We start from the raw sequence: 25675 nt of genomic DNA on the forward strand, positions 1-25675 counted from the left end.
ATGTTAGACAGCAATAACAAGGATGCAGAATTTCAAAAAACATATTTAAAAGCTTAGCAGTGAGAAATTAATATTTTTTGCAATATCCACATTACACTCTGAGAAAGAGAAATTATATAAACAGTATTAGGAAAAACCTCATGACAAACTGTGTTAGACGACTAGTGGTGATAGTGTTTATCAGTCCATTTCACATTTCCCATATAAATCTTGGTATTAACCTAAGCTACTCCTGAGAACAACCATTTCAATGATTAATGGCCTTCTGGGCAGAATCAATGAATCATTGCGCATTAGTACACATTTTGTGTTGAACGTGTTGCAACACACAACTGAGAAGCAAGTAGTATTTATACATACAAATGCCTTCCGCTACTTTGACCCACTTTTTCTGGCCGTTGTTCACATAGTGTGTATGATGAGCTTTGGTTTTTGCTTGGCCTAAACAGCGGTAATTCAAGTGGTTGAAAACACAGAAAATATAGTCCATAATCAAGTTCCATGTTAAGTGTCAAATCAAAAACTAGGGAACTACATTTTGTAGTTGACTTGTAGACGCTAATGTAAACACAAAGAATTAACAAAACATCTTTTAATTACTGTTCATATCAGCACCGGCATTTAAACTAGATGCTAAACTAGTGATTTGTCTTTTTGCTGTTTAAGTCACTTTTTTCTCATAAGACTGAAAGCTTAGTAAGACCAGGAGCTACCTAGCTAGCACGCTTATTGGCAGTTTTTATGCACACACACACACACACACACACACACACACACACACACACACACACACACACACACACACACACACACACACACACACACACACACACACCGTATACATGTAAAGGCACCATAAATTCTGAACGTAACGGCTCAGGAAATTCTCAAATAAAGGCTTCTTTATTGCCCTGACTCAGGTAGTTGATTCAGCACAATTAACACTTGTGATTTTCCACAATATTATTACGAGTCCTACAATACTACTCGCTGCTCCACTGCACTAAGCTCCTGTTATGTACTGAAAGTATTCATTAATGAGGCTCAGGCAGTTTTCATTGCCCTCTCCGCAGATGCTTCACAGTTAAAGTACTCTTGGAAAAAAGGAGAGCTGATAATGCCCGCTGAACTGCTTTACCGTGAAGGAGATGCCCAAAATGTTGAGTTTGATTTAACAGCAAAACTAGACAAATGGGAGTTATAAGCATATGAGTTGTCAGCAGATAGCCTCATTAAAGAACAACATATCTGTTAAAAAAAACAAAACAAAAACAAAACTACGAGCATTGATTTTACAAAAAGCAGCAACAGCAGATTAACACTGCAGAGCAAAGCAACATGGAGGGGGATCAGAAAACAAAGGAGCTGTATAAGTTAACAGCTGCTTTCTTCTAACTGTTGTCTTCTTAAGTCATTCTTCTCCAGCAGTGTTTTGTCCCTGGCTGGTGCACTGCGCCTCAGGGTGTTTCTGTCTCCCTTTCCCTCTGACGAATACTCAGGCTGTCTGCCTCAGATTTAGATACCACATGAGCAACTAAAACTCTGTGTTTAGTCATTATTATCAGCACAAACATCAGCCACTGTAATCTGACTCTAACTGCCTGCAGGGCAACTGCGTAGTTTGAGAATAATTGTATTGTGGCCTCATAGCGTAAATAAGAAAATATACTGCGCTTTGAGGACAAAATTAGAATTAAAACTTGACTCTAATAACAGCCTGTTTCTAATAAAGGTCTAGTTTTCTCTTCAGCTAAGGTACAGAAAGGCCCTGGCCACTTATTGAGATTTGATGGTCTTTACTTTGAGTAGCGACACACACACACACACACACACACACACACACACGTATATAGAAGCCCATTTCTGCTAACATGATGAAAAAAAAAAATTCTCGAAATAACGACTTAAAAAAAAAATGACTCAGTATTTCAAAAATTATAAAATAAATAAAATAATATTCAAAAATAATGTTAAATGTGTTGTTACACACATTATCCAGATCAATGTTAAGGATAACATTATTTTGCTACAGTTTGTACAAGTAGATATACGATGACTTCGTCAAGCCTGCATCCAAGTTTAGCTTGCTGTCGAGAGCACAACAATATCTACAAGCTGCTTGCTCTACATCAGTGCTGCAAAACCATATGCCTGCGTACCTCTTTTGTGATAGCAATGACAGAAAGCTCGCTAGTGCGCACGACTTCGTGATGGTAGGCCCAAGTCAAAATACTGAGAAAGTTTCTGATTATTTGGATATATTACATCATTATTTTGAGATACTAAGTCGTTATTTCGAGAAAGTTTTTTCATTATAATGACTTACAGGCTCTTTTCTTATTTTCCATCACATCGGCTGAAATGGGCCTCCATTCATACACACACGGATCTGTAACTGTTACTTTTAGCCCTATTATAAGGGCTTCAGTTACAAAAGGCAAAAAGGCTAAAAAAGGCTTTTAAAGGCTTTCTGTGCATCATATAAAATATCACCATCACACCTATAATCATGCTAATGAATCAGGTTCAGCGCAATGCTAGCCGCTAATTCTTCATTAAGACTTGAGATGACAGATTTACGTCTTAAATTTGTCTTCATAGTAATACTACTCACATGAAAGCATTCACAAGAAAACACATTGTTACTCTCAAATCTAGAGTGGGCATACGAAACATTCAGAACAGACTCAATTCAGCACGTCTTTATCATGACAGATTTTACACCACCCCTAAAAGGCTAAATTTTAAAATGAGCATATTTTCCCATCACATCCACTACACATCTATCAAATCACAGATAAAATCTGAATAAAATTATCAACATTTGAGATACCTAGTAATTGACAGAGAGTTAAAGATTAAATCAGATGCACCTGCATGTAAAAAAAAAAAAAAAAAAAAAATTCAGTTGCACCTCTCTCAGCCTCAGTCTCCAACTAGTGTGTGTTTGCTTCAGTTTTTACATCTGTGGTCCTTCTCAAGCGTAGATGCCCTTGACTCGTTTATTCTCAGGGTCAAATGGAGATTTGAGGTGGGCCTTGGCCTTGTACGTCACTCCCATCCTCTCCAGGGTAAACTCGCCGCTCTTTATGAAATCGGCACTCACCTGAAAAAGAAAGGCAGAAAGGAAGGGGTTAAAAAAATAAAAAGCAAGAAAAAACAAAAAAAAAAAAAAAACAAAGGGCGATGAGCCAGAAAAGGAGAAAGGAGAGAATTTAAGCTTTGGAGATGAGAGAGTGGAAATTAAAACAGAGAGAGAATGACATGACCACTTAATCCACACTCTTTGTGTAAAAATTGTGTTCCCAAGTGGCACAGCAATCAAGAATGGACAATTTCACTGCAATCACGTTTGACACAAGAGAACGTCACAGGACTTATTAAGTAATTCATTCACTCACGAGTCAATGCCAGCTCCCTCGTAACACAGAGCGAGTTTTCACTGACTCCCTTTTCCCTTCCCGCAGCTCTCCCACTTATTTTTTACTACTTCCATGTTGACGGCTTTAGAAGGAACAGCACTGAGGTCAAAGACTCACAGACTAACAACCACATAATCTACAGCTGTATGACATTACAGCAAAGGCACACCAGGAAGGACATTCATGCCCTTATCTCAGTAAAAATGGACAAGTGTTTTACACACTGCAATAATCTGAGACCAAAGCCCAGTTAAGATTCCTATTTACCTGAATTTCACTCGTATCACAATATGATGAAATATCATTTTCTTATTCATTTTAACAAAAGGAATCAGTTACAAATCATGAACCTACTGTAGACATCTATGTAAAATGCAAGTTACTGCAAGAAGGCGTCTCATGATTTGCGTAGCATAGCCTTACTTGTTAAGGATAATGCAACTCACACTGTGCATTTATGTTCATTAACTTTCTAAAAAACACATTTAATGCTAGCTTAGTAACCCACTTTGGGAGGCCCTGCTTTAAAGCGTCAAGACAGTGAAATAAAAATACATTTTGCAAGTTCTAATCCTGTGTCTCCGTGTTAATAGTTGAGTTATCTCTTAGTATAAGCCGAATATATATCAAAATAATGTTTACGCTTTTTTCCCCCCGCGCACACCCGCACGCATATGGGGCATGACTTTAAGCACACAACTTCAACCGATAACTTTGTGTCTCTTTCGCTGCTTCCATCCTTCTATCTGATGTTCCATCTGTTATGGTGTGTGCTTCTGTATTATTATTATTATTATTAAATAAAAATTATTATTAACAACACTGATGTACCCACCCGCTCATATTTTTGTACCCTGCTGGTAAAACATGTTCTTGATTCAAGAAAAATGAGGCTGAATGACAGACCAAATTACAAAATATTACATATATGACAACAGAAAGCCCAGAAAACAAAACTGAACATTACCACTCCTCCATCAGGGCTGCGGATATATCCGTAACCAATAGTTTTGTCGATAAAGAAGCCATAGTCAGCACGCCGTAGGTGACCAACAGGAACTCCATTACGGAAAATGGCCTCCAGACCGAACATCGGTACTTTCCTTTGAGAGAGAGAAAATTTTAATTACATTCAAACACAAACCACACGTGCCCTGTTTCTTTCAAACTCACAAAATCAACTAATTCCATCTAAGTTTAATTTAATGTTAGACTCCACTCTAACACCAAAGCCTTTCTCCCACACGCACTCATGCACATGTGTGTACGTGTATATGTATATATAAACAAAACCACAAACATTCCCACCAATCAGGACCTTCTGGCCCATACAGAAGATTAACAACATTAACAACATTAATAATCTCCTTCATATAAAGAAAGCAACGTTTTCATGTTACCAAATTGCTGTTATCAGGTAAACTTGCGTCTTCAAAATACAAACCCTTTATGAACTGAGAAAAACATTTATTTTTAGTTTGAAAACAGTGCGTTTTTGTGTACATCTAACTGGCTTCATAAACCCAAGGTTTGTAGCATTCTCTCAGCCCATCTGAGGATGTAATCCTTTTAAATAATAATCACCAAACCAGATTTTCACTGGAGAGCTATGAAAGGGTGGACAAAAATCTGACAAAGACAGAAATATTTCTGACGTTTCACTTTGGGCCTGTATATGCTAAACTAAATTAAACTGCTTCGCCATCCTGTCTCACAGTATATCATTGGCTCAGGCATTCAAACCATATACATCAGTATTACATTTACTCACTGGACATTTGGTAAATTAATCAATATTAGAACTATTAGAGCTGTTCTCTGAGGCAGACTATTTCCTAAATTATTTTAGGTTATAGTTAATAATCTATTTGTGGAACTAGTGGCTTCAGTACAGGAAGATTTATTTTAGAAAAAACATTTTTTTTCAATGCTTGAATTTTCTGTTGTCTTGAAGACATTTTGTTCGCTTCGTGAATTTCCTTCCGGCCAAATACAATCTCACAACAGAGGCTTTACTGACTCATTAATGGTGAAGCAGACGATGCGCCTCCTCAGCCCCTCCTCTTTCTGTTTCTCCAGCCTATCGCGACCCTGGAACGGCATCGAACTCTTCAGTTTACAGGTGAAGGCTAGTCCTGCCTCCAAGGGTGTGTCATCTGGGCGAAGGTCGGCGTGCCAATGTCTGTACCCTGATAAAGAGAGGAGGAGAAAAAGAGCAAGAATCACTGAGCATGGAGACGTTAGCAAAAACCGACCCCAATATTTATGTGTAGTCTCATACACTTAGATTGGCTCTTTTTTGTTACATGCCTATCATCAACATTTGAGTGCATGTGAGCACCTCGAGGTGCTTGACACGTTTTATGACCTCTCATCAAAAGTTACCTTTCTCTATGCTGAGTGAGTCGATGGCCCTGTAGCCTGAGTTGATGATGCCATGCTTTGCGCCAGCAGCCATGACGGCATGGTAGACTGGAAGGCACGAGTCTTTGGGAATGTGCAGCTCCCAGCCGAGCTCTCCGACAAATGACAGACGCATAGCTCGCACCTGGACGAGAGAGGGGTAGAGAGGAGGCTTGAGAAAAGCATGCAGAGTACCAAGCTGCCGTGCCTCTGCTTGTGCTCACACACAAACACAAACACACACTTCATCTTCAAGGACCAGATTTACTTGTCATGCCTTAGAATACAAAAAGGGATGCATGTGCTGCTGTTGAAGAGAGAAAAGCAAACAGCAGTGGAAGAGAATGAGAATAAAACAGATGCACGGATAAAATAAGGTGCACAAAGGAGGAAACAGGGACACCGTAATTTCCTTTTTAGAAATGCATGTTGTGTCCCAAAAAGCTTTCGATCTGGAAAGAGAGAAAGGAGGGCATGAGGTGACAAAGAAAAGAGAACAGAAAAACGGTACAGAGAAAGACGTAGATTAACTGACATATACTGAAGGTAGGAAAGGAGATGCCAGAAATTAAAAGGTTAAGTATTTGTAAATCTTGGTTTTATTCTAATAATTTTGTCCTTCAAGACCAGTAGACAGGATAAGGTTTTACTCAACACCTCAATTGTAAAGATTTGGGGAAATGCAGCAAGAACTGTGGTTGAATGGGGTAAGGAGCACGAGCCTCCCACGGCTTTAAAAAAAACAAAAAAAAAAAAAAACAACCCTGTAATAAATATCATCTCAAAAACTTGTCTTTCCACCAGAAAGGGAAAACAGAAAGCAATCCCCTGATAAATCCCTGTACCTGTTGAAGTGAATCACCTAGCAGCTATACCATAACCCACACCTAGAGCCTCCCTGTCGTACAGTGGCAATTGATGAAAACAGGTACACAGTGCATACCTCGTAGTTTTATTTTTGCAATTCGGAAAGTTGCACACACAAACTATCTTCTTGCATTTTTTCTTAGTATGCACACAAGCTAAAGCACTGAACTGCTTCACTCTAATGTAAAGAAACCAGTGTATGCACAGTAATATAGCAGACAAGTTATGTTATGCTGTCTGCAACAACAACTACAGGGATTTCCATTGGACTACTTTCCGTTTTTAACTTCAAACTTAAAGACTAGGGTTTGAGGTTATTTCTGTTGAATTTAAAGCTGTCCCGTGTCTGTCAGTCTATTATAATCACAATAGAAAACGATATGAGAATAACACCCAGGATGACAAATACCAGAATGTTGAAGATGCAAAAAATTTGTATGAAAGACGAGGGAAAGCACATGAGAGGAGGAAAAGGAATATAGGCGAGTGAGAAAATGTGGAAAGGAGTGAAAAATGAGGAGAAAAAAAAAACTCCCAACAGTTTCCCCAGTGGGTGCGTTGACAGCCAGACCATCTGGCCAGCCAGGGATCACCCTGGGCCCCATATGTACACCAAGAAACTCTGGGGAGGACAGTACATGTAGGCCTGCGCTTGTTCACAATACACAATCCACCAGATACACAGGCAACGCATTTAAAACACACAGAAACGCATGGATGCCTCATGCGCTTTCACTCAGATCTACCAGGCAAACATCAAACACAGACACACACAGCAAACACAAAAATGCCTATGAGCATGACAGCGTATGATCTAACACGCATGCCAGCACACTCGCTTCAACTGGTGAGAGAGAGAGGGCGAGAGAGAGAGAGACTAATGAGCTATGAGAGGAGCAGAGGGCAGAGAAAGAGAGAGAGCTCTGTTCCCGCAGCAGCGCAGCCATTAAAATGTCACCCAGACAAGGCCAGCAACCAGCTGGAGCACAGCACAAGCAATTTGTATGCACACACACACAAAAACACACTCAAACACTCCTGCAGAGCTGTGAGAAGATGTTGACTGCAATCACTGGAGCATTGCATAATTCATGCAAGAGTAACTAAGACAGAGCGAGTGTCTGTGGACGTATGTGTTGCTGCATGTGCCGGTACAACATGCTCTTTTTGATCTGAGGCCAGACACACTGCAGAGGTCACCGCGAGAAGCTGAGGCTACACACCTTACAGCATTATTGTTATTGTAATGTATAAATATTTGATTTCCCCTGTGCTTGTAAACAACAGCAATATAAACTTTTTTTGTGGGTTTTGAGTTGCTAGACCTCAGGGGCAGAATTAGAGAGAGATAGAAGGTGGGAAGAGGTAGAGAAACACAAAAAATGTGGACAACGTTGACATCTAGTGAGTCACAAAAATGTCTTGAGACATGCGATCCGTCTCACACACAATACACGATCTCTGTTGACTGAACTTTTGAAACAATAAACCAGTTTCACTCAACAGGAAGTATTTTTTTAATTAAATGCATTTTTTTTAATGAGCACTGACAGGGTTATTTCGAAGCTGACAAATATACCACATTCAATTACTTTGGAAATTAGTTGAGGCACCCAGAAAGTGTGTTTCTGTGTGTGTGTGTGTGCGCGTGTGTCTTCTCACCTGATGTCCTGCTGCGTTGACAACTTTGTGGGTAGAGAAGGGGAAACCTTCGTTGCTCAGGTCTGTGTCCAACACCTCCTGAAGTACCTCTCGACTGCACAGAAAGACAAACACAGACAAATCATTTTTTACATTTACACCTGTTAACTGGTGTGTTTCTCACATCACAAGTAATAATGGAACTATAAGAAAATTAACAATAGTTTTTTAATCTAAATCTTAAATATTTCAAGAAAAAATTACTACAAAACTTCAGCAGCGCTCGTTATATTTGCTGTAGAAACATGCCATCTTTCCTTCTCCCACAAACACGCATACACTCTAAAAATCAATGTTACATAAAGATGAGTCAACAAAAAAAAAGAACTAAGTTTAGCTTACTTTGCTACTTGCACACTTGAACGTTTGTGAGTGGGCAGGTAGGGAATACAATACGTGAGGCCTTTCTGGAAGATATTTTTGCAGTGTGGCAGGGAGCCAGGGTTGAAGATATTTGGGGAAGGGTTCAGCTTACGTTTGTGTGTACATGTTTGTGTAGCTGTGTGGGTGTTCTTTTTCTAAAAAGCAATTGATGTGGCCATAGTTGAATGTAGAATTGTGTATATGCGGTATGGTCTTATGTGAATAAAACATTTCTTGCATATATGCACGTGTGCATGCATGCATGCATGCATGCATATGGGGATGATGCAGAGGCGGCTATTTTCTTCAGGCTGTCCTCTGATTTCTGTCTTCCCTCGAGCAGGGCTTTGTTCACTGAACTCACGAGTCCAAGAGCAAGGCCAATTAGCTATATATAATCAGTGAATGGCTCCATTTGAGTGTGTGTGTGTGTGTGTGTGTGTGTGTCTGACTTGCCACCACCTAGTGGCTTTGGATCTTAGCTTTGGATCACAGGATGAATACAAACACAACCACACAGGGTTCTCTTATAGGATATCACATAATTTCATATATTAGAAATAAGTGTTATAATATAGCAAACGGAGCAAGCACCATTTTCACCCTTTGGAGCCTGCTGCCAAGCTGTGTGAGAGAGAATCTGCAAGTGTAGTGACTTCCCTCTCCAGGGAATTTCAATGAGACATCTCTGGGGAAAAAAAAAAAGAAAAAAAATGATTTTCCATAGACGCCTTCTCTCCTCAAGCTTTAAAGAGATCAATTTGCCTCATAAGACCCAAACATCGGAGAGTTGATTTTCTGCACTTCCTCATATGTGACAAGTGCCAATCAGGGGGAGCTGAGAATCTTTATAGTGCTTTGCAGAGAGACGTCACTCTTGTATATATTATCAACACACAAATGCGCACACGAGGAAACATCCACAGATGCAAACACAGACACTCTGAAGCTGAGTGCGTCTTGGATGCCCAAGAAAATTCAATGAGCTTCATAATAAACATCCTGTTGTGTGTGTGTGTCTATAAACACACACACACACACACACACTCACTCACTCACTCACTCACTCACTCACTCACTCACTCACTCACTCACTCACTCACTCTACTGCTGCTAGCAACACAGTGATTTCTGGTTTGGTGTCAGCAATAAAAGCAAGAGGGATAGAAGAATATGAAAAAAGGGAACAGGACCCTGAGAATAGGTGACTGAGCAAAAAGTGACTGAGTGGGGAGAAGAGACTAAGGAAGAGCTGGATAAGATCTACAGACAAATGAGGACTGAGAGAAAAGAAAACCTGGGAGAACAGAAGATGAGAGAAGCCTCAATGAGAAGAAATCAACCAGCCCACACAGAGAACAGAGTGGCCTAACCCTGCTGCTGGTAAGAGGGAAGAACAAGGATGGAGGGCAGTGAGGTGGGGAGGAGAGGAGGTGAGAGGGGAAGAAAAAGATAGATGAGGGGTTCAGGGAATGAGATCGGGAAGAGGCAACGGTGGCCTGGCTTGCTCTTTGAGTGAAGAGCAAAGCAAAACTATAAGAAGCAAGAAGAAAGTGACAAGCTTGGACTATCTCCTATGTCCAAATGTGAAATACCATTTTCACCTGTGCAGTAGATGGTTTCAAATCCTTAGATGAAGAAATCAATGGATGATGATTCTGATGGATGAAAAAAGGAATATTGTGACATTTCCAGGTTAGGTAATTTGATTATTCTGTTACAGAAATTTTCTGAGAGGAATCCCAAGAAATGCAAACCACAGAGTTGGAGATAGGGGAGGAAAACAGTATTGACAGTAAAGAAAAACGAAGATGATGGTGATAATAGAGAAGTCAATTAAGAAAAAATTCCTGCAAAAGAAGAAAAACCTAGAGGAATATGGTATCTTACAAATTTAACTGTCTCTGCTTTAAACTGCATACGGTGGCAAAAACACATCTTTTAATGTTTAAAACCACAAAGTGACCAGAGGTGTTACTAGATGTGTTTTCTTTAGGCATCCTGTACAGATGTCTGAATGGCCTACATTTTACGACCGCCTTTTAATTAAACAAGACTACCAAGAGTAATGATGCATTTTACAAAGCAAGCATCTAGCCCTTTCCAAATCCTGGCGCTAGTAGGACCCAAACCAGGTCCGGACTAGGGCTGTTGATTGACTAATCGAATGATCAGCTACTCAATTAACAGAAAAATAATTGGCAACAATGTTGATAACTGATTAACTGTCTAAAACATTTTTCAGGCAAAAATACCAAACATTTACCAGTTCAAGCTGCTAAATTGTGAGGATTTACTGTTTTTCTATGTCTTATGTGACAGTAAACTGAGGACAAAACAAGACATCTGAAGACCTGGGTTTTAGAAAATTGTGACTATGGAAAATTGTGATTTTCACCATTTTCTGACATTCAATCGAGAAAATGAAAATAATTGTCAGTTGAAGTCCTAGTCCAGAACTTCTGTTGTGCCACAGTTCCAGTGGCACATGTAAGTCCAGTGTTTGATGGCATTCATATAGAAGACTGCTGTCACAACTTAATCCCTGGTGGTCCCCGTTCAGGGATCTCAGATCTGAAACTTTAGATTCCTGCTAAACTGTATAATTTCATGAGACCTAATATAAATACTATGAATAAAGACTACATATTTGCTAAGCATCATCGCTGCAGTGTTTACATTAGGGAATCAGGAATGGCAGACAGTGCAGGTAAGGAGATGTGATTCTATAGGATTACCTTTTATTATGGAAATTGAATGCACCATTCTACACTCTAATATCCTGTGGAACTCTGAGACTGAGGAAACCAGATCTTTTGGTTGAATTTAACACCAGTATCTTCTGTGAGTTCATATTATGCAATAGTAATGCCATACTTATTGTGTAAATATTTCATTATTACAAAAGAAACTATGTCAATCCATGTTGAGAGCTGGGCCCAGAGATCAGGTTGCCCCCCCCCCCCCCAATTCTGGTCTATTTGAACCACTAGGTTTGAAAAAAACTTACATCCATTCAAGTACACCATATGTTCATTTAGAAGTCAAAATAGCTCTTGTCTCCATGATGCTTAATTTGTTTTTAAAAGGACGGGACTCACTAGATTTAGATGACAGTGCCAGGTCCTGCCAGGTCCGACAATTTAAGCTCATGAATCTCTAACTCAAGGTGTTGTTGAGACCGAGAGTGTAACCGCTCTGGGAAATCTGTATCATCACTTACTTAGATAAAAAATAGATTTAAATGTATTTTCATTGCAGTGGTCACAGCATCGTGAAACAGCCGATGGCTACATTAAAGTGCAGAATTAACCTCGAACCTATCGGCGTCTGTCTTCAGTTTTCAGTCCACCTATGTCCCTGCACTCACCTCTTATGCCTTTGGGCAAGTCTTAAGAATAGCTACTTAACCAGCGCTTATCGATCCAACAGCTCGTCTTTACAGTTTCCCCACCTCTTGTGTCCAGGATGTGAATCATTCTGGTCATTAGACCGATCAGTTACCTTCTCCTCTGCTCTCCTCTGCTCTTTGCCCTCACTCACTCACTCCTTTTGTCTTTTTCTCACCTGGATATATAAATCACGACAATATCTCCATTTATTCATAGCTTTCTACCCTCCCTCTACCCTCCCTCCCTCCCTTCTTCTTTTCTATTCCTACCTCTTGGGCCCCTGGATGCTGATCATCCCCATGTCCTCAGAGTGGTCCGTCAGCTGGCAGCGGAAACCTTGGTCCTGAAGAACTGTTCTAATGTGGTTCCAGTTGTGTTCTGCTACACCACCTCCGATGGCCAGGTAGTATGCATCACCTGGAGTGAAGGTGGTGGTGGTGGGGGTGATTAATGCGAGTGAGACAGAAACAATGACAGATGGAACATCAGACAAGTACGACAACTGACAGGGAACTTGTAAGTAGTATGACAAATTGACAACAACAGACACAGCACATGAATTGGTAGCTACATCAAAATACAACAAAAACAGTGACAGAGGTTATATGTAGATTAAAATGTACAAGTTTTAAGCAAATTTCTTAAAATTTTGGCAAAATGAGTCATGGTACCCTTGAGGTTATTTGTGGATATATTCAAGAGGACGTGCCAAGATTGTATAACTGAGCAAGCATTAGTAACTTTTAAACATTATGACATTCAATTGCTGCTCCCCAGCTACTGTAACATGGTTATTAACTAAATAAATGAATTTGTCTCTTCTGATCTTTTTGTACCTGGGAGTGTCTTCAATTAGCTGCTATGGTGATAGAGGTGGAGGTAACATGAAACAATGACTTCTCCACCACAGCCAACGTTAACAACGAAACATTGCTTTTTCGCAATGTTTCAGCTGTTTAGTTGCAAATTTCTTGTGCTTCCTGAGTCAATGCTTTTTGGTTTTCATGCAAATTGAAAATTATGTAAAAACTGGTGGATAGGAAAATACATAGAAAAGTAGGTAAAATGAGTGAGTGAGAGTGTGATTGAAGCTAAAAGACAGATTTCAAACAGACTGAGTCATAAAACAGAACAGACTGATAAATACACCAGTATTGATAAATAAACTGGGAGACATAATAAACAGAACTGAGCAAAATGACAAAAAAACCCCCAAAAGAAGATACAATCGACCGACAGATAAATCCAGAAATAAAACAAATCAGTTAGAATGACAAAACAGAAGAATGGAATAACATACAGCACAACAGATATAACAATATAGCAGATAAATATGAAAACCACACACACACACACACACACACACACACACACACACACACACACACACACACACACACACACACACACACACACACACACACACAGTTTCTCACCATTAGATTCCGGTGCCAAGGGTAGGTTGGCTGCACCAGGTTCCAGTCTGCTCACTGTCAGGTCAGCCTCCGCCCCTCCTCTTTTATTCAACATGCAGGTATACACAGTGGAGCCTGAAACACACGCATAAACAATGCATTCTCGCGGCATAATTTGTAGGCCAGTTTAAAGTCTGCAGTCTCTTGGAACCAAGCTGACGGAAATCTGGAAATAAAGCATGAACACAAATCTGACGTCTATCTTAAGATGTTAACTCATTCTTTGTGAGTAATCCAGTTTCTAAGTTTTTGTGTGACTGTGTGCGCGTGTGCTCTCCTGCACCTCATGCATGGATAAGTAAGAATTTTTAATAACCTGAAGTGTACTTACACCTCTTTCACAACTTCGTTGTTTTTAAGGGGCAGTTATTATCAATCTTTGCTTCCAGGGAATGCACTCGCTCTGACGACATTTGAATCTTTAGGGTAGACATAAACGGCATGTGAACCCCATTAAAAACTGCAATGACTGCTGAAAATGTCACTTATCAGAGCTATTCATAATGCAGACATCCTCAGAATAATTTACTAATGAATGAAGTCTGTATTGAATCACAGGAGACATAAAATGACGACATGTCTGTCATCTATTTGCCAAAGACCTGATGGCTACAGGGACATGCCAATATGTGACCGTCCCTCAGTCATTTCTCATTTGACTGAATGATTGATAATAGTTTAATTCTGTCACAGGTATTACAGAAAAGTCTGTCCAAATATGCCACGGAAGCATAAGTTGGCCTGCTGGGACATTAAATATTCTCTGAACAAGTGTTGCCCCTGTAACTAATATGCTGACAACTGGAAGTGAGAAAGAGTGGTAGACAAGAAAAAGAGCAAGGTCGGATGATGAACATCTACCACGTTGAAAAAGCCACGTTTTTGAGAAGCTACCTTCATACAGCACAAGATATCAATAAAGAGTCTACAGATAATTAAAATATTACATTTAGAGGTATCACACGGGTAAACACATTTCCTGGTGTTAAACGCTAGCTGTACAAGCTTAAAGGGTAACTCCACCGATTTTACACATCAGAATCTGTTTACAGGTCTTAGGGAGAACTACTGCATATATGAAAAAAAGTTGTATAAAGTATTTTGTGGCTCCAGAGGGAGCAGCGTGAAGTCTGCTAAATTTCCTCAAGTGATGCCACTTGTATCAGCTTCTGCTGGGTCTCAAGACTATAAGTTTTGAAATAAAAAAGAATCTGAGGCTGTAAAGTGAGAAAGAAGTGAACTTACCAGACCGCTGTAGCCCGCCCCTCATCTCTGCTTGGCACTAGTGGCTCGAGACTACGTTGGTAATGTAGGTGCCAAGTTTCCATAGTAAGCTCGACATTGTTATGTGAGTGTAATTCTAAAATCGGTTAAGTACTCTTTTAAAGGGCTTATTCTGGCGATTGAGTATTGCACTTAGAAATTAACCAAAGGGGCGAAAAAAATATCCAGAACAGTTGGAGTTCTATCTTATACACCTGTCACAGTAGAGAGTGGGCAAAAAGTTTAGGCGATGAAGACTCCCCTGTCACCACTTTCACCAGCACCTCTAAAATACTGGTGCATAGAACTGATGATTTGGGGATTTGAGATTTTGTGGAAGTGCAGACTATTTTTCTCATGTGATGGCATCTTGTTTAGTCCCTGTATTGATGTAATGTATCTGCCCTCTTTGTTCTGTCATTCTTTTCTCCCATCTGTCTGTGTCTGTGCATTTGTGTGTGCATTTGTGTGTGTGTGTGTGTGTGTGTGTGTGTGTGTGTGCTTGCTTGCATCAGTATCAGTCAGACTGACCTGGCTTTTTGTTGACATCAGCAGTGAACAGCCAATCAGCCGCCTTCTTGGCATCTGGTCCAGTGAGATAGAACTTTCCAAAGTAGGACATATCAAACACGGCCACACCGTGTCTACATGAGAGGCACTCCCTCTTAATCTGCATTTAAAAAATAAATAAATAAATAAATCACAACACGCACATCCAATTAACCCAGACCCTGACATGATATAAATAATGTCGTTATCTGTTTGACTTTGACCAGATCCTTGAAAGCAGCATTCATCACAGTAGTGAAATTACAGGGAAAACTAATAGCGAGGTTTTGACATCAAGTTTGGTCACTCTCTTTTCGTGGATTGTCCTCCGAGCTGCTGAGTTAGTTTGGTGTTCCCCCCTGAAACTCCTTTTTGCACCGTAAAACTCACTGACTGTACTCTCATCGCTGTCTACTGTCTATGGCCATTATCTTCCATGAAGACACATGTCCCCTCTCCTCATGGCAGCCTTCAGAGATTGTTCATACTCATCTGCCTACCCTAAATATTTTGGCAAACTGCGGCCTGACAAAAGAGTTGCCTGCATGCAATTTAATGAGCGACGCTCTACACAGTAACACACATGCTCACACACAACTTCCCACACTTTTACAGTTGGTGTCTTACCACTTCATGATGTGGAGGGAAGTCAAAGGTGTACTCTTTCCCCAGCAATTCGTTGTACTTGTAGTTCGCATTCTTCCCAATGTCATAAGCTCCATAGTAATCATAGTCTTTTACCTTTGCAATAACACAGGCAAAAAAAACAAAACAAAAAAACAATTAGAGGCTAATTAATCATTACTGTTTCTTAAGTGTACAGAAGGACAAAGCACTGGGCTAGATACTGTGTCATGTTATCCATTATTGGCAGTCAACCTGTTCCAACAGTTTCTATCCAACAAGCCTTGTGAAAAAATTTGCATCTTAATTGTTTATGTCGTTCCAAGTGTCTTTTTGTCAATATGTGGATGTAAATAAATCATTTGCATGCATGTGCTTGTGCACAGTATATTTGTGCGGTGCAAATGTGTGTCTCACAGGAGCAGGCCCCTCTTTGTTGAACCAGCCAGGTCTCTCCCAGCCATGTCGCTCCTGGAACACACAGCCCTGCTCCGTCAGCACCTAAAACAAACAATCACAGACACAAACAAAGAGGCAAAATTAGTACAGAAAGTAAACAAAGAAAAGACTGTTTACTATTCAGTGTTTTTCTGTGTCTTTAGAATTGCATGAATGGGGACGCTTTCATTTTATTTAAAAGCACATATTCACAAATTTGTATGGATATAAATCATTTCTCATATTAAGCAAAATCACTCGTATCTATAGAAGGGAAAACATCCACTGACAGAGCAACCACAGATGTTAAGTCTTGCTCAAGGGCATTCTGAGTACTGTTTTTGAGTAAAACAGCAGTGATTTTTTTGTGGCTACTTGGGGGCAGCAGAACAAGCTGTAGCTACAACATTGACACAATCACCCTATGAAGTAGTTATGGTGAACTTGCTAGCAAACAGTCCCCTATGACACACCAGGCAGAGTCAGAGCAAAATTAGCAATTTATTTGGAGTAATGTTTCTGGCTACCTGGGGAACGTAATTGCGATATTCCCTCTCTTTTTAGCTCTCCTTTGGTCTCCGCCTTCTCTTTAAATGCTCCTCTATGCTCACCAGCAAGTTGGTTACTTTCTTTTGTCTGCCATTTGGTGCTGGGCAGGCAACATACAGAGCTTTTTCGCTGGAAAGAGCTACCTGATGCAGCGGGAAACAAGGTTGATAAGAACTGAGACCAAGCAGTAAAGCTGAACCAATACAATGAGATGAAAGATGCTAAAATGGTCTGTAGACCTGAGAAACTGCAGAGTCAGGTGATAATTCATTGTGTTTTTTTCAATACCTGCAAATTCTTTCACTTTGCAGTCATTTGATCAATTGTTAATATAACAACAATGATTAGTGCAGCTTTAAAACCCATTACAATATGACAATGAGCAACAAATTCACTTGCCTAAATATTACAAAACAATCCTACTTGGGAGGAATTGATGAGAAGTGATAGTAAAACCCTCTTATGGCTTAAATTGTTTCAAATATAGTATATTTGTTAATTCAAACTTAATTGACAAATTGACTTTATTAATTGACTTTATATCAATTATTTAATTGATAACTTAATTTGTTTTTTGAACAGCGTTGAAATAAGAAAATTTCCGTGCTAACCATCCTACTTGTTAAAATTGACAGTCGCCCACAGTTGGTAGGTATATTCTGCAATGCTCTCCTAGCAGGCAACTAGCTGTCTCTTGCCAAAACATCCCACACTGAGCTATATTTACCATCGATGCAACCGAGGTGGAGAATATGTGTGAGCAGCACTGTCAGAGATGTCTGAAATAAGCTTGTATTGCCTCCAAAAAGTAGACAGTCTTATTACTTGCACAGGGACAGCTTCCTTGGCCGATCAAACCCTTTAAGTACCTCTTAGCCATGATACATTTCGTCATGATTATGAGCAAGAGCCAGTATCATGAACAAAAGCTCATTTAAAAAATAATAATTAGACTATTCCAGTCTTTTTCCTTCTTCGCTCTACCATACCTACATTTATCCGAGGCTCTCCAACAGAAGCAGAAAGGCTAGTTGCTAGGTGATGGACCTCGACGAGTGATTAGCAGGGGTCTAATGGGCATGCAGCTGAGGATTGGACCAACCCAGTCTCACAGGGGACTGTGCTCTCCCTCAAGACACAGTCTGGCTACCTGAGAGCATTCTCTTTTCAGTTCTCCATACAGTAGCTGGCTGGCATAAAATCTGGTGCCATAATTACAATGACCATAACATGATAACAGCTAACCCTGCACTTGTTATCGTGCAAAATAAGGTCTGTCGTGTTAGCAGGAGAAAGGTGTGATGAAAGCAGGAATTTTTTGGTTTAAATGCCGTGTTGATGTAGAACAGGTCAATAGATCAAAATAACACTGCATGCTGCTACATTAATCTGACTGTCCATCATCTTATATCTTTGATATCATGACAATGACTCATTGGAAACTAGTCAATGAGTGTTTAAGGCTGAAGTTTCCAAACTACATTTCGTTTTTAAACAGTTGTGAGGAGAGAGGTTTGCACTGCATTGGAAAACAAAAGTGAACATGTGAATTGATGCCTGTAGCACACACAGCATCAAAGAGTACTATAATTTACTAATCAGAAGGGGCAAATGGGATAAAACAGTCGCTTTTCCGGAGAGCTGACATGGACAGTAGCATATATGCTGCCAATCTGTGGTCTTAAATAGGAAAAGAAAAATGGTGCAGGTCTTATGACACGCATCCTACATCACTGGTATGTTGCTCTTGTTACAGGTGGAGCTTTCCTTACAAAACCTAATCATAAATTGAACTTGTTAGCATTATTTGCATTGTGTATCAAGTAACTAAGGCTGAGGGTTTTTTTTTTCTTTTTTCTTTTTTTAAAGGAGCAGTTTAAGTTGATATTCTGTCCTATCCATAATATATCCAAAAGATGTGCTAGTTCACAAAGTCTTCTTGTGATGAGTACAGTTCTAACAAGGCTTCGAGTAATGGAAAGTGAGCAGAAAAAAAAAGGAAGAAAACAGATGAGCTGCTGATTATGTGCCTTGTGTCCTTCAAAGTATTACAGAGAACAATAAAGAGATGCACTACAAATGGTATTTATAAAGTTTTTCACATGGATATCCAAAATGCAAGTCCATTTTTCTTGATAATATCAGTGAAATTCGCTGTGAGGACACAAACCTCCAACTGGAAAACATTTAGACGGTTACCATCCCTTCATGCCTTTTGACTGCTCATTCATTACAAAATCTTTAAGAAATCTGTTTAATCATGCATGAAAGGTATGAGGGAAGCTAAATAAAACAAGCTCTAAGAAAGCAGTAGACATGAGCTACAAAATACACTGACAACATTGTTAATGCAGTTTGTGTGACAGTAATCTGTTCTGCGGGGGTAGAAATTGCAACAGTTAAAGGTAAATGAAGTCTGGAACAGGAAAGCACAGCTAAGTGGGTCATTAATGCATAAAATATGGTGGCGAGGCCCATTAAGAGTTTGTGTCGGGCTAAGGAGAGAAAGGAAGCTGAAAGACATCCAGGACCACGCTCCCGAAGCTAAGTGGATCATTCATAGTCATTTTGGCAGGAACGCATTAATAAATGTAGCTGCTGGGGATAAGATACTCTGCTAACTGCTTTCTGCATGAATCTGAATCAGCTACATGTATTTGCCTCTAATTTTGACAAAAGGAGACAGGAAGAGGAGGGGGGCAGACAGAGAAAAGAAATGAAAGGATGAGAGTAGTACGGGCTTGATCATCTCATTTATATATGTTGATTTGCTCTATCACCACATTACCGTCTCAATTAGCAAATCAGACACTGAGGTTAGAGAGGCTAATTGAGGGAAAGAAACAGTGGGTCCTATTTTTCTCTCAGACCAAAGACATATTGTGACAAGGACAAAGGCCGCGGGAAGAGGCAGAAACACACATTAAATATGAATAGTAGGATGAACAAGGGAGGAAATTGTGTTGGGCGGGATGTCTAAATGAGAGTATATCAGATGAGACATCCTAGATGCATAGAAGAAAACAGGACATGGAGTAGAACGTTTGGCTGGAAGAGAGGAGCCAAAACCAGACAGGTAAAGGAGAAAAGGAGTGAGTCATACAACCTCTAAAAATATACAGTGATCAAAGATGACTGGTCAGGTTATATGGCAGAAGAGAAGCTCCTGTGACTTAAAGATGTGCACTAGTTTCATCTATGTTAAGAAACCTCGTCGATATGGGTCCAGAAACTTTCCCAGCAGCTATGAAAAACCCGAACGGTGTCTGTCTATCTAAATACTGAGAGATGCACAACACTGCCCACACTTTTTCATAGAAAAGTAAAGGCCCTGCTAACTTAACTCAAAGTGCTTGAATAAAGCCAAGGTTATGCTTAATGTTTATCAGATCTAGGAAAAATATATATCAATATGGTCTTATTTCAGTGAAAGGCACTAGAATATGAGAACAGTTCTGCTTTTAGTTGACTCATCATACTTAAGTTGTTCAATAAAGACACAAATACCACATACTGTGTTTATGTGTATATTCATGACAGAAAAAATAACAGGAACATCCTTCAACCTAACAATAACTGCATAAAGGCTACTGTTCTTATTTCATCCATCCCTCTATGCATTTGGGTTTTTACTTATTTTACTGTTTGACATTATTTCCCTAATATGCTAAAATGTGTCTAATAGTATAATATGTTATTCAATCTGAATTATTTCATAGTTCTTTTCATTCCTTTTTTATACTGTATTAAATAATAGCTGTTACATGGACCAAAGAGAAAAAGAGATTTCTTTGCCGATTAAACCTGTGCCCCGACTTAAATGACTAATCAAAACACAGCACATCAGGGTCGTTTCCTTGAACTCCTCGAGAAACATTCTGTTTAACCGTCTGCACTGGAGATCAAAACCGCTCATCATACCTGATGGAAAGGGTCCCTCCTCATGTTACGGCTGGCCAGCGGCTCATCAAAGGGGAACACCACAGAGTAGTTTTTAGCATATGACTCGTGGCTCCTCTCTCTGATCCAGCGTTTGTTGTCTGTCAGCGAGTTATGGAAACGCCTGAGACCGGAGGGGGAGGAATTAAAAAGATTAATGATCATTAAAAGTCACAATCATAAAGACTTCATTAAAACTTCATTATTATTCTGGTTCCTGCTGCCCCTTTGATAAAATTGGAAGCTCAAGACCAGGTTTGGCTTTGTAGAGCGCCACCAAACCTATCAAAAACTTCCTGTGGTAACTGGCATGGCCTCACCTTTATGTGTTTTTATACAGTACTTGTGTGCATTGATGTACCTGATGTCGTATCCATACATATCCTTTTCAGGACGGCCGTGTACAATCCAGTGAGCCAGCTCTCTACCACAACCACCTCCCAGCATCATACCTGACGCAGACAGAACACGGGTGACACAGAGACTTATGAACAGCATCTCCCAACCCTTACAGAAAATACATTAGCTATTGCTGAAAAAATTAGTCGATTAACCAATTTAAAAATCAATACAACACACTTTCTGGTTCTAGCTTCTTGAATGTGAGGATTTGCTTTTCACCTCTCTTTGTATATAATTTTTAATTAAGTATCTTTGGGTTTTGGACGAGATCACCATGGCCTGAGAAATTGTGATGGGCATGTTTCACTATTTTCTGACATTTGATAAATTAAATGATTCAGTGACCAATCCAAAAGAAAAAAAAGTGATGAATTAACTGATAATGAAAAGGTTTGTAAGTTGAAGAATAAATACAGTTTTTGTCTGATTCTCATAGATAACTGGGTCAACTGCATAAGCACATGAGAGGGAAATGAGAGTTGAAAATCCGAACAAGAGGAGAGAAGGGAACACCAGAACAGTTTTCATCCTCTGCCACAGCCTCTATATGTCATATGACCTACAGAGGATTGCTTTGACCTTTGTTCCATCATTTGACCCTTGCTCACAGCTGCCCCTGAGCAATCTGACTTCATCAGCTGCACCCAGCAGCTGCAGCATTCTGTTTACTTCAGCTCGACCAAAAACACTGGCAGTTCAATATTTTATCCATCCAGTCCCAAAACTGTTGGGTTAATTAGCTGCTCCCTTTTAGCAACCCCCTTTTTGTGTTGCTGGTAATTTGCATTTATCACGGGTATGTGTGGTGTGCACATATACACACTCACGCACGTGTTGCGAGCACTACATCAATATGCAGCAACACGACCAGTGTGTCCTTGCATCCCTCCTTCATCCCTTCATCTCCATCTCTCCGGAGTGAAGTGATGAGAGATGAAGGGAAAGGGGAGGCCCTCTCCCTCCGTCCCTCATCACTTCACTCCGGGTCAAGCCTGGGTGGACATTTGAATGGCGTGCGGGATGAAGGATGGATGGGTGCAGGGCTGGAGAGATAGGGGGAGGAGGGTGAGAGGGGGTTGATGGAGTTCTCACAAGATGATGTGCAGACAACCAGCAAGGCGAGGTGGCACTGATAAATGCCATCAAAGACAACCACACTGATGTGTGAGCATGTATCCGTGTGTAAACCCTCATGCTCATGCTTCCACTCATCTTGTCATCCCTCCTCTCTGCCTTTGTACTTCCCCTTTCCTTCCCATCTATCGTTGTCTCATTCCATTATTGTAGTTTTACGCAGTGCAAAAATTTGTTCCTTTCTATGTCACTATCCATCATTTCCTCTTTCTCATCTGCATTACTCATCATTGTCATTAATATTTTCTCTCTCCCTCTTTTCTGATATTACAGTGATGTTGCTAGCAATTCAAAAGATGCTTTTAAAAGAGGGTGAAAACACACATAATTGTATTCATTCTTCTCTATCATGTACCTCCTTCATTTAACCGATGAATAAACAGAAACCTATGTTCGCCAAGCACTTGTGTGCAGCATCCCGACCTATAGTGCAAGTTGCCAGATATGGTTGGTGAACAGAGGATTTGGTCTCTGTGCCAACATGGTGCCCAACCCGACAACATCACTGTGACAACACTGGGAAGCAGCACACAGTCGATAGGCCTGACTGGTGTTAGCCAAGAAGTAGTTTCAGCACACACTTCCCAATACAACCACAAATCCTTACATTTCTCATGTATTTGTTAGATGTATGAGTATCTGTTATGGACCAGTTAAATAAACGAGATGTGTAACTAAGAAATTGTGTAAGTAAGTCATGTCGTATGGTATGGATATTTTTGACCTTTAGACAGAGCCACGCTAGCTATTTCCGCCTGCAGAAATGCAGTTCAACATTTTGGGAAATACGCACACTAACTTTCTTGGCGAGAGTTAGATGAGAAAATTGATACTCCTCTTATGTGTTGAAAATATGTGTCCATTATTTTTTGTATTAATCATTTAGTCTTTTACTGAAATAGAATTGTGAAAAATTCCTATCACAATTTCCAAAAGTCAAAGGTGTGTCTTCAATTACTTGTTTTGTCAGACCAAACAATACAAACTCAAAGATATTCAATTCACTATGATGAACTAATGATTATTTGGCTTTTTTGCTTTGCTTTTTTTTCTGTTAAAAGAAAAAAACAAACGAAAAAAAAAAACATTTTGCCTTATTCCTTAAAAAAAAAAAAAAAAAAAAAAAAAAAAAAAAACACGTACTAGCCTTTGTTAACCTGATAATTGATAACTGACCTATGATCTGGTCCAAATGAGTGACTGATGGAAAAATGATCGGGAAATAAGAGAGCAAGGGAGGAAGTGCTCACGAAACAGCAAACTCTAGAAAAACCCCACTTCTGAAGCACAAAAAAAAAGAAAAAGAAAGAAGGAAGGTATTTTTGTGTTATGCGTGAGTGTTGAAACCACTGTATGCTCACTTGTTAAGATCCACCTCTCTGCACCTCCCAAGCTATTATCATAAAAACTCTAAAGCTCAACCCTGTAGTTATTTGCTCTTATACAGAAAACAATTCTCTCTCAACTGTCTGTTAGCGCTAATGGCAATTACTTTACCCTTTACGCCCCCTCTATCTATGCTTTTCAGATTGCTGAGATACTCACATTCCTCCCTTTCTAATGTCAGAGGTAAGCTCATCTGCGAGTAAAATAATGGAGTGACTTGGGTTGTTGTTTGTATGAGCCCTCCCTGGACCCCAAGAGCACTCCATTATTCATATGTACCTTTAGAGTGTCCACAGAGATTGGCGATGGCTGGGTCAAAGTCTAGGAAAAACACTCTTCAACCACTTCTCCTTGTTTTTCTTCTGCCTGTTTATTTTGCCATTTACTTTCTTTGAAGATTCCTCTGACCTTCCTGACCTCTATCATTTTATAGATTCCTTACAGGAAATCTCTAAACCATGAAGTATTTGGAAGTCAGTGTTATGTATTATTTGTTTTAGGTCAAGTTTATGAAGTCAACAGTTTGACTGGAGATGTCTTTACACTCCGTTATCATCTTACACTTTTCTCTCCCTTTCTATTCTTTTGTTTCTTTAAAAGTCCCCCCCCCCCACCCCCGTTCTCCCTTCTATCTTTCTGCCCCTGCAGCACTTACCAGCACTGTTGAAGCCACATCCCAGGAAGAAGCCTCTGACCTCTGGCGCTTCTCCCATCAGCGGCTTATGGTCTGCCGTAAACGATTCTTAAAACAGAGAGAGAAACTTTGTAGGTAACAGTCGAAACAAATGTAAGATACACAAACTAACCACAGAGGTGAAACATTGTCCCTAATATTAATTTTATTTTATGTCAAAGCTCTAATATTTCCTCCGTGTCTTTCAAGTCTTATACAGCTAAGGGATACAGTTAAACCTTTCCTTTCCGTCATGTGGATATTTAGGGAGTATTCAAATGAATCTAATTTAACCCAACTGCGACACTCATGAAGTCAAGTGTAGCAAAACATTTTAAATAAATGTTTGCAACTTCAGTTATTTAAACAAATGTTGGAACACGAGTAAAGTAACGGAGAGAGAGAGAGAGAAAGAGAGAGAGCCCAGTAAGCACATAAATAAGAGTACTACAGTTGTGCCAATGAACTGAACTTAGAGAGGGAGATCCAAGGTCAAGTGCTTCACTCACCGAGGCTAAAAATACACACATGCATTCACTCCCCCTCACATTCACACACTCAAACGCACACACGTGTGCATTACAGTACACAAGCAGACGTTCAGCCACATTCAATTACCTGCTGAATATGCCAAAAGAAAACATGTTTAACCTTTAACCCTAATACTACACCAACCTTTTGAAGAAGGGGATCATCAAAACACTTTTTCTATCCTCGTGAGGACATAGGTACTCATACCTGTACCTGCATTGTGGGTAAGAGTTCTTCTCTGTTCAGCCTGCTTTCTCACCAAGGAAACAGGACTCAGTGAGCTCACTATGAAAATTCATTGCTCAGTGTGGTGCACTTATCGTGTAAATACAACACAGGGTCACAGGCGGGGAGTTGGCTCACAACCACAACAGGACTCTGATGAAATCCTAATTCTTATCTCTTATTCTTATTTGGGCTCCCTCTGAGCTCTGTCGCTATTGATTTCTGACCTTCATTTATTTTTTCTTCACATCTTAGTTTCTCTACATTCCATCCCTCCTCCTTTACATCTCTACTTATGTTGTTATCCATCTGTCTCTCTCTCTCTTTATGTCTCTATTA

General features: G+C 39.9%; 1 protein-coding gene across 6 annotated transcripts in view; it reads right to left on the reverse strand.

The window, feature by feature from the left end:
• sardh (sarcosine dehydrogenase) overlaps positions 1-25675 on the reverse strand; it is a 66425-nt gene that overhangs the window by 27286 nt on the left and 13464 nt on the right. For 5 of the 6 annotated variants that reach the window (XM_040157429.1, XM_040157428.1, XM_040157430.1 and 2 more), the window contains exons 10-22: positions 24563-24649; positions 21347-21437; positions 20968-21109; positions 16477-16560; positions 16063-16176; positions 15418-15556; positions 13585-13698; positions 12418-12565; positions 8355-8448; positions 5808-5970; positions 5443-5611; positions 4390-4525; positions 1913-3106 (exon numbers count right to left, since the gene is read on the reverse strand). In XM_040157429.1, the coding sequence (XP_040013363.1) occupies positions 2978-3106; positions 4390-4525; positions 5443-5611; positions 5808-5970; positions 8355-8448; positions 12418-12565; positions 13585-13698; positions 15418-15556; positions 16063-16176; positions 16477-16560; positions 20968-21109; positions 21347-21437; positions 24563-24649 (1610 nt within the window). In that variant the 3' untranslated portion in view covers positions 1913-2977. Of the gene's footprint in view, positions 1-1912; positions 3107-4389; positions 4526-5442; positions 5612-5807; positions 5971-8354; positions 8449-12417; positions 12566-13584; positions 13699-15417; positions 15557-16062; positions 16177-16476; positions 16561-20967; positions 21110-21346; positions 21438-24562; positions 24650-25675 lie in introns of those variants that run through there. The other variant, XR_005709683.1, reaches the window with a different exon arrangement.

This window comes from Xiphias gladius, chromosome 20, assembly GCF_016859285.1.
Source record: "Xiphias gladius isolate SHS-SW01 ecotype Sanya breed wild chromosome 20, ASM1685928v1, whole genome shotgun sequence".
NCBI classification, from domain to species: domain Eukaryota; kingdom Metazoa; phylum Chordata; class Actinopteri; order Istiophoriformes; family Xiphiidae; genus Xiphias; species Xiphias gladius.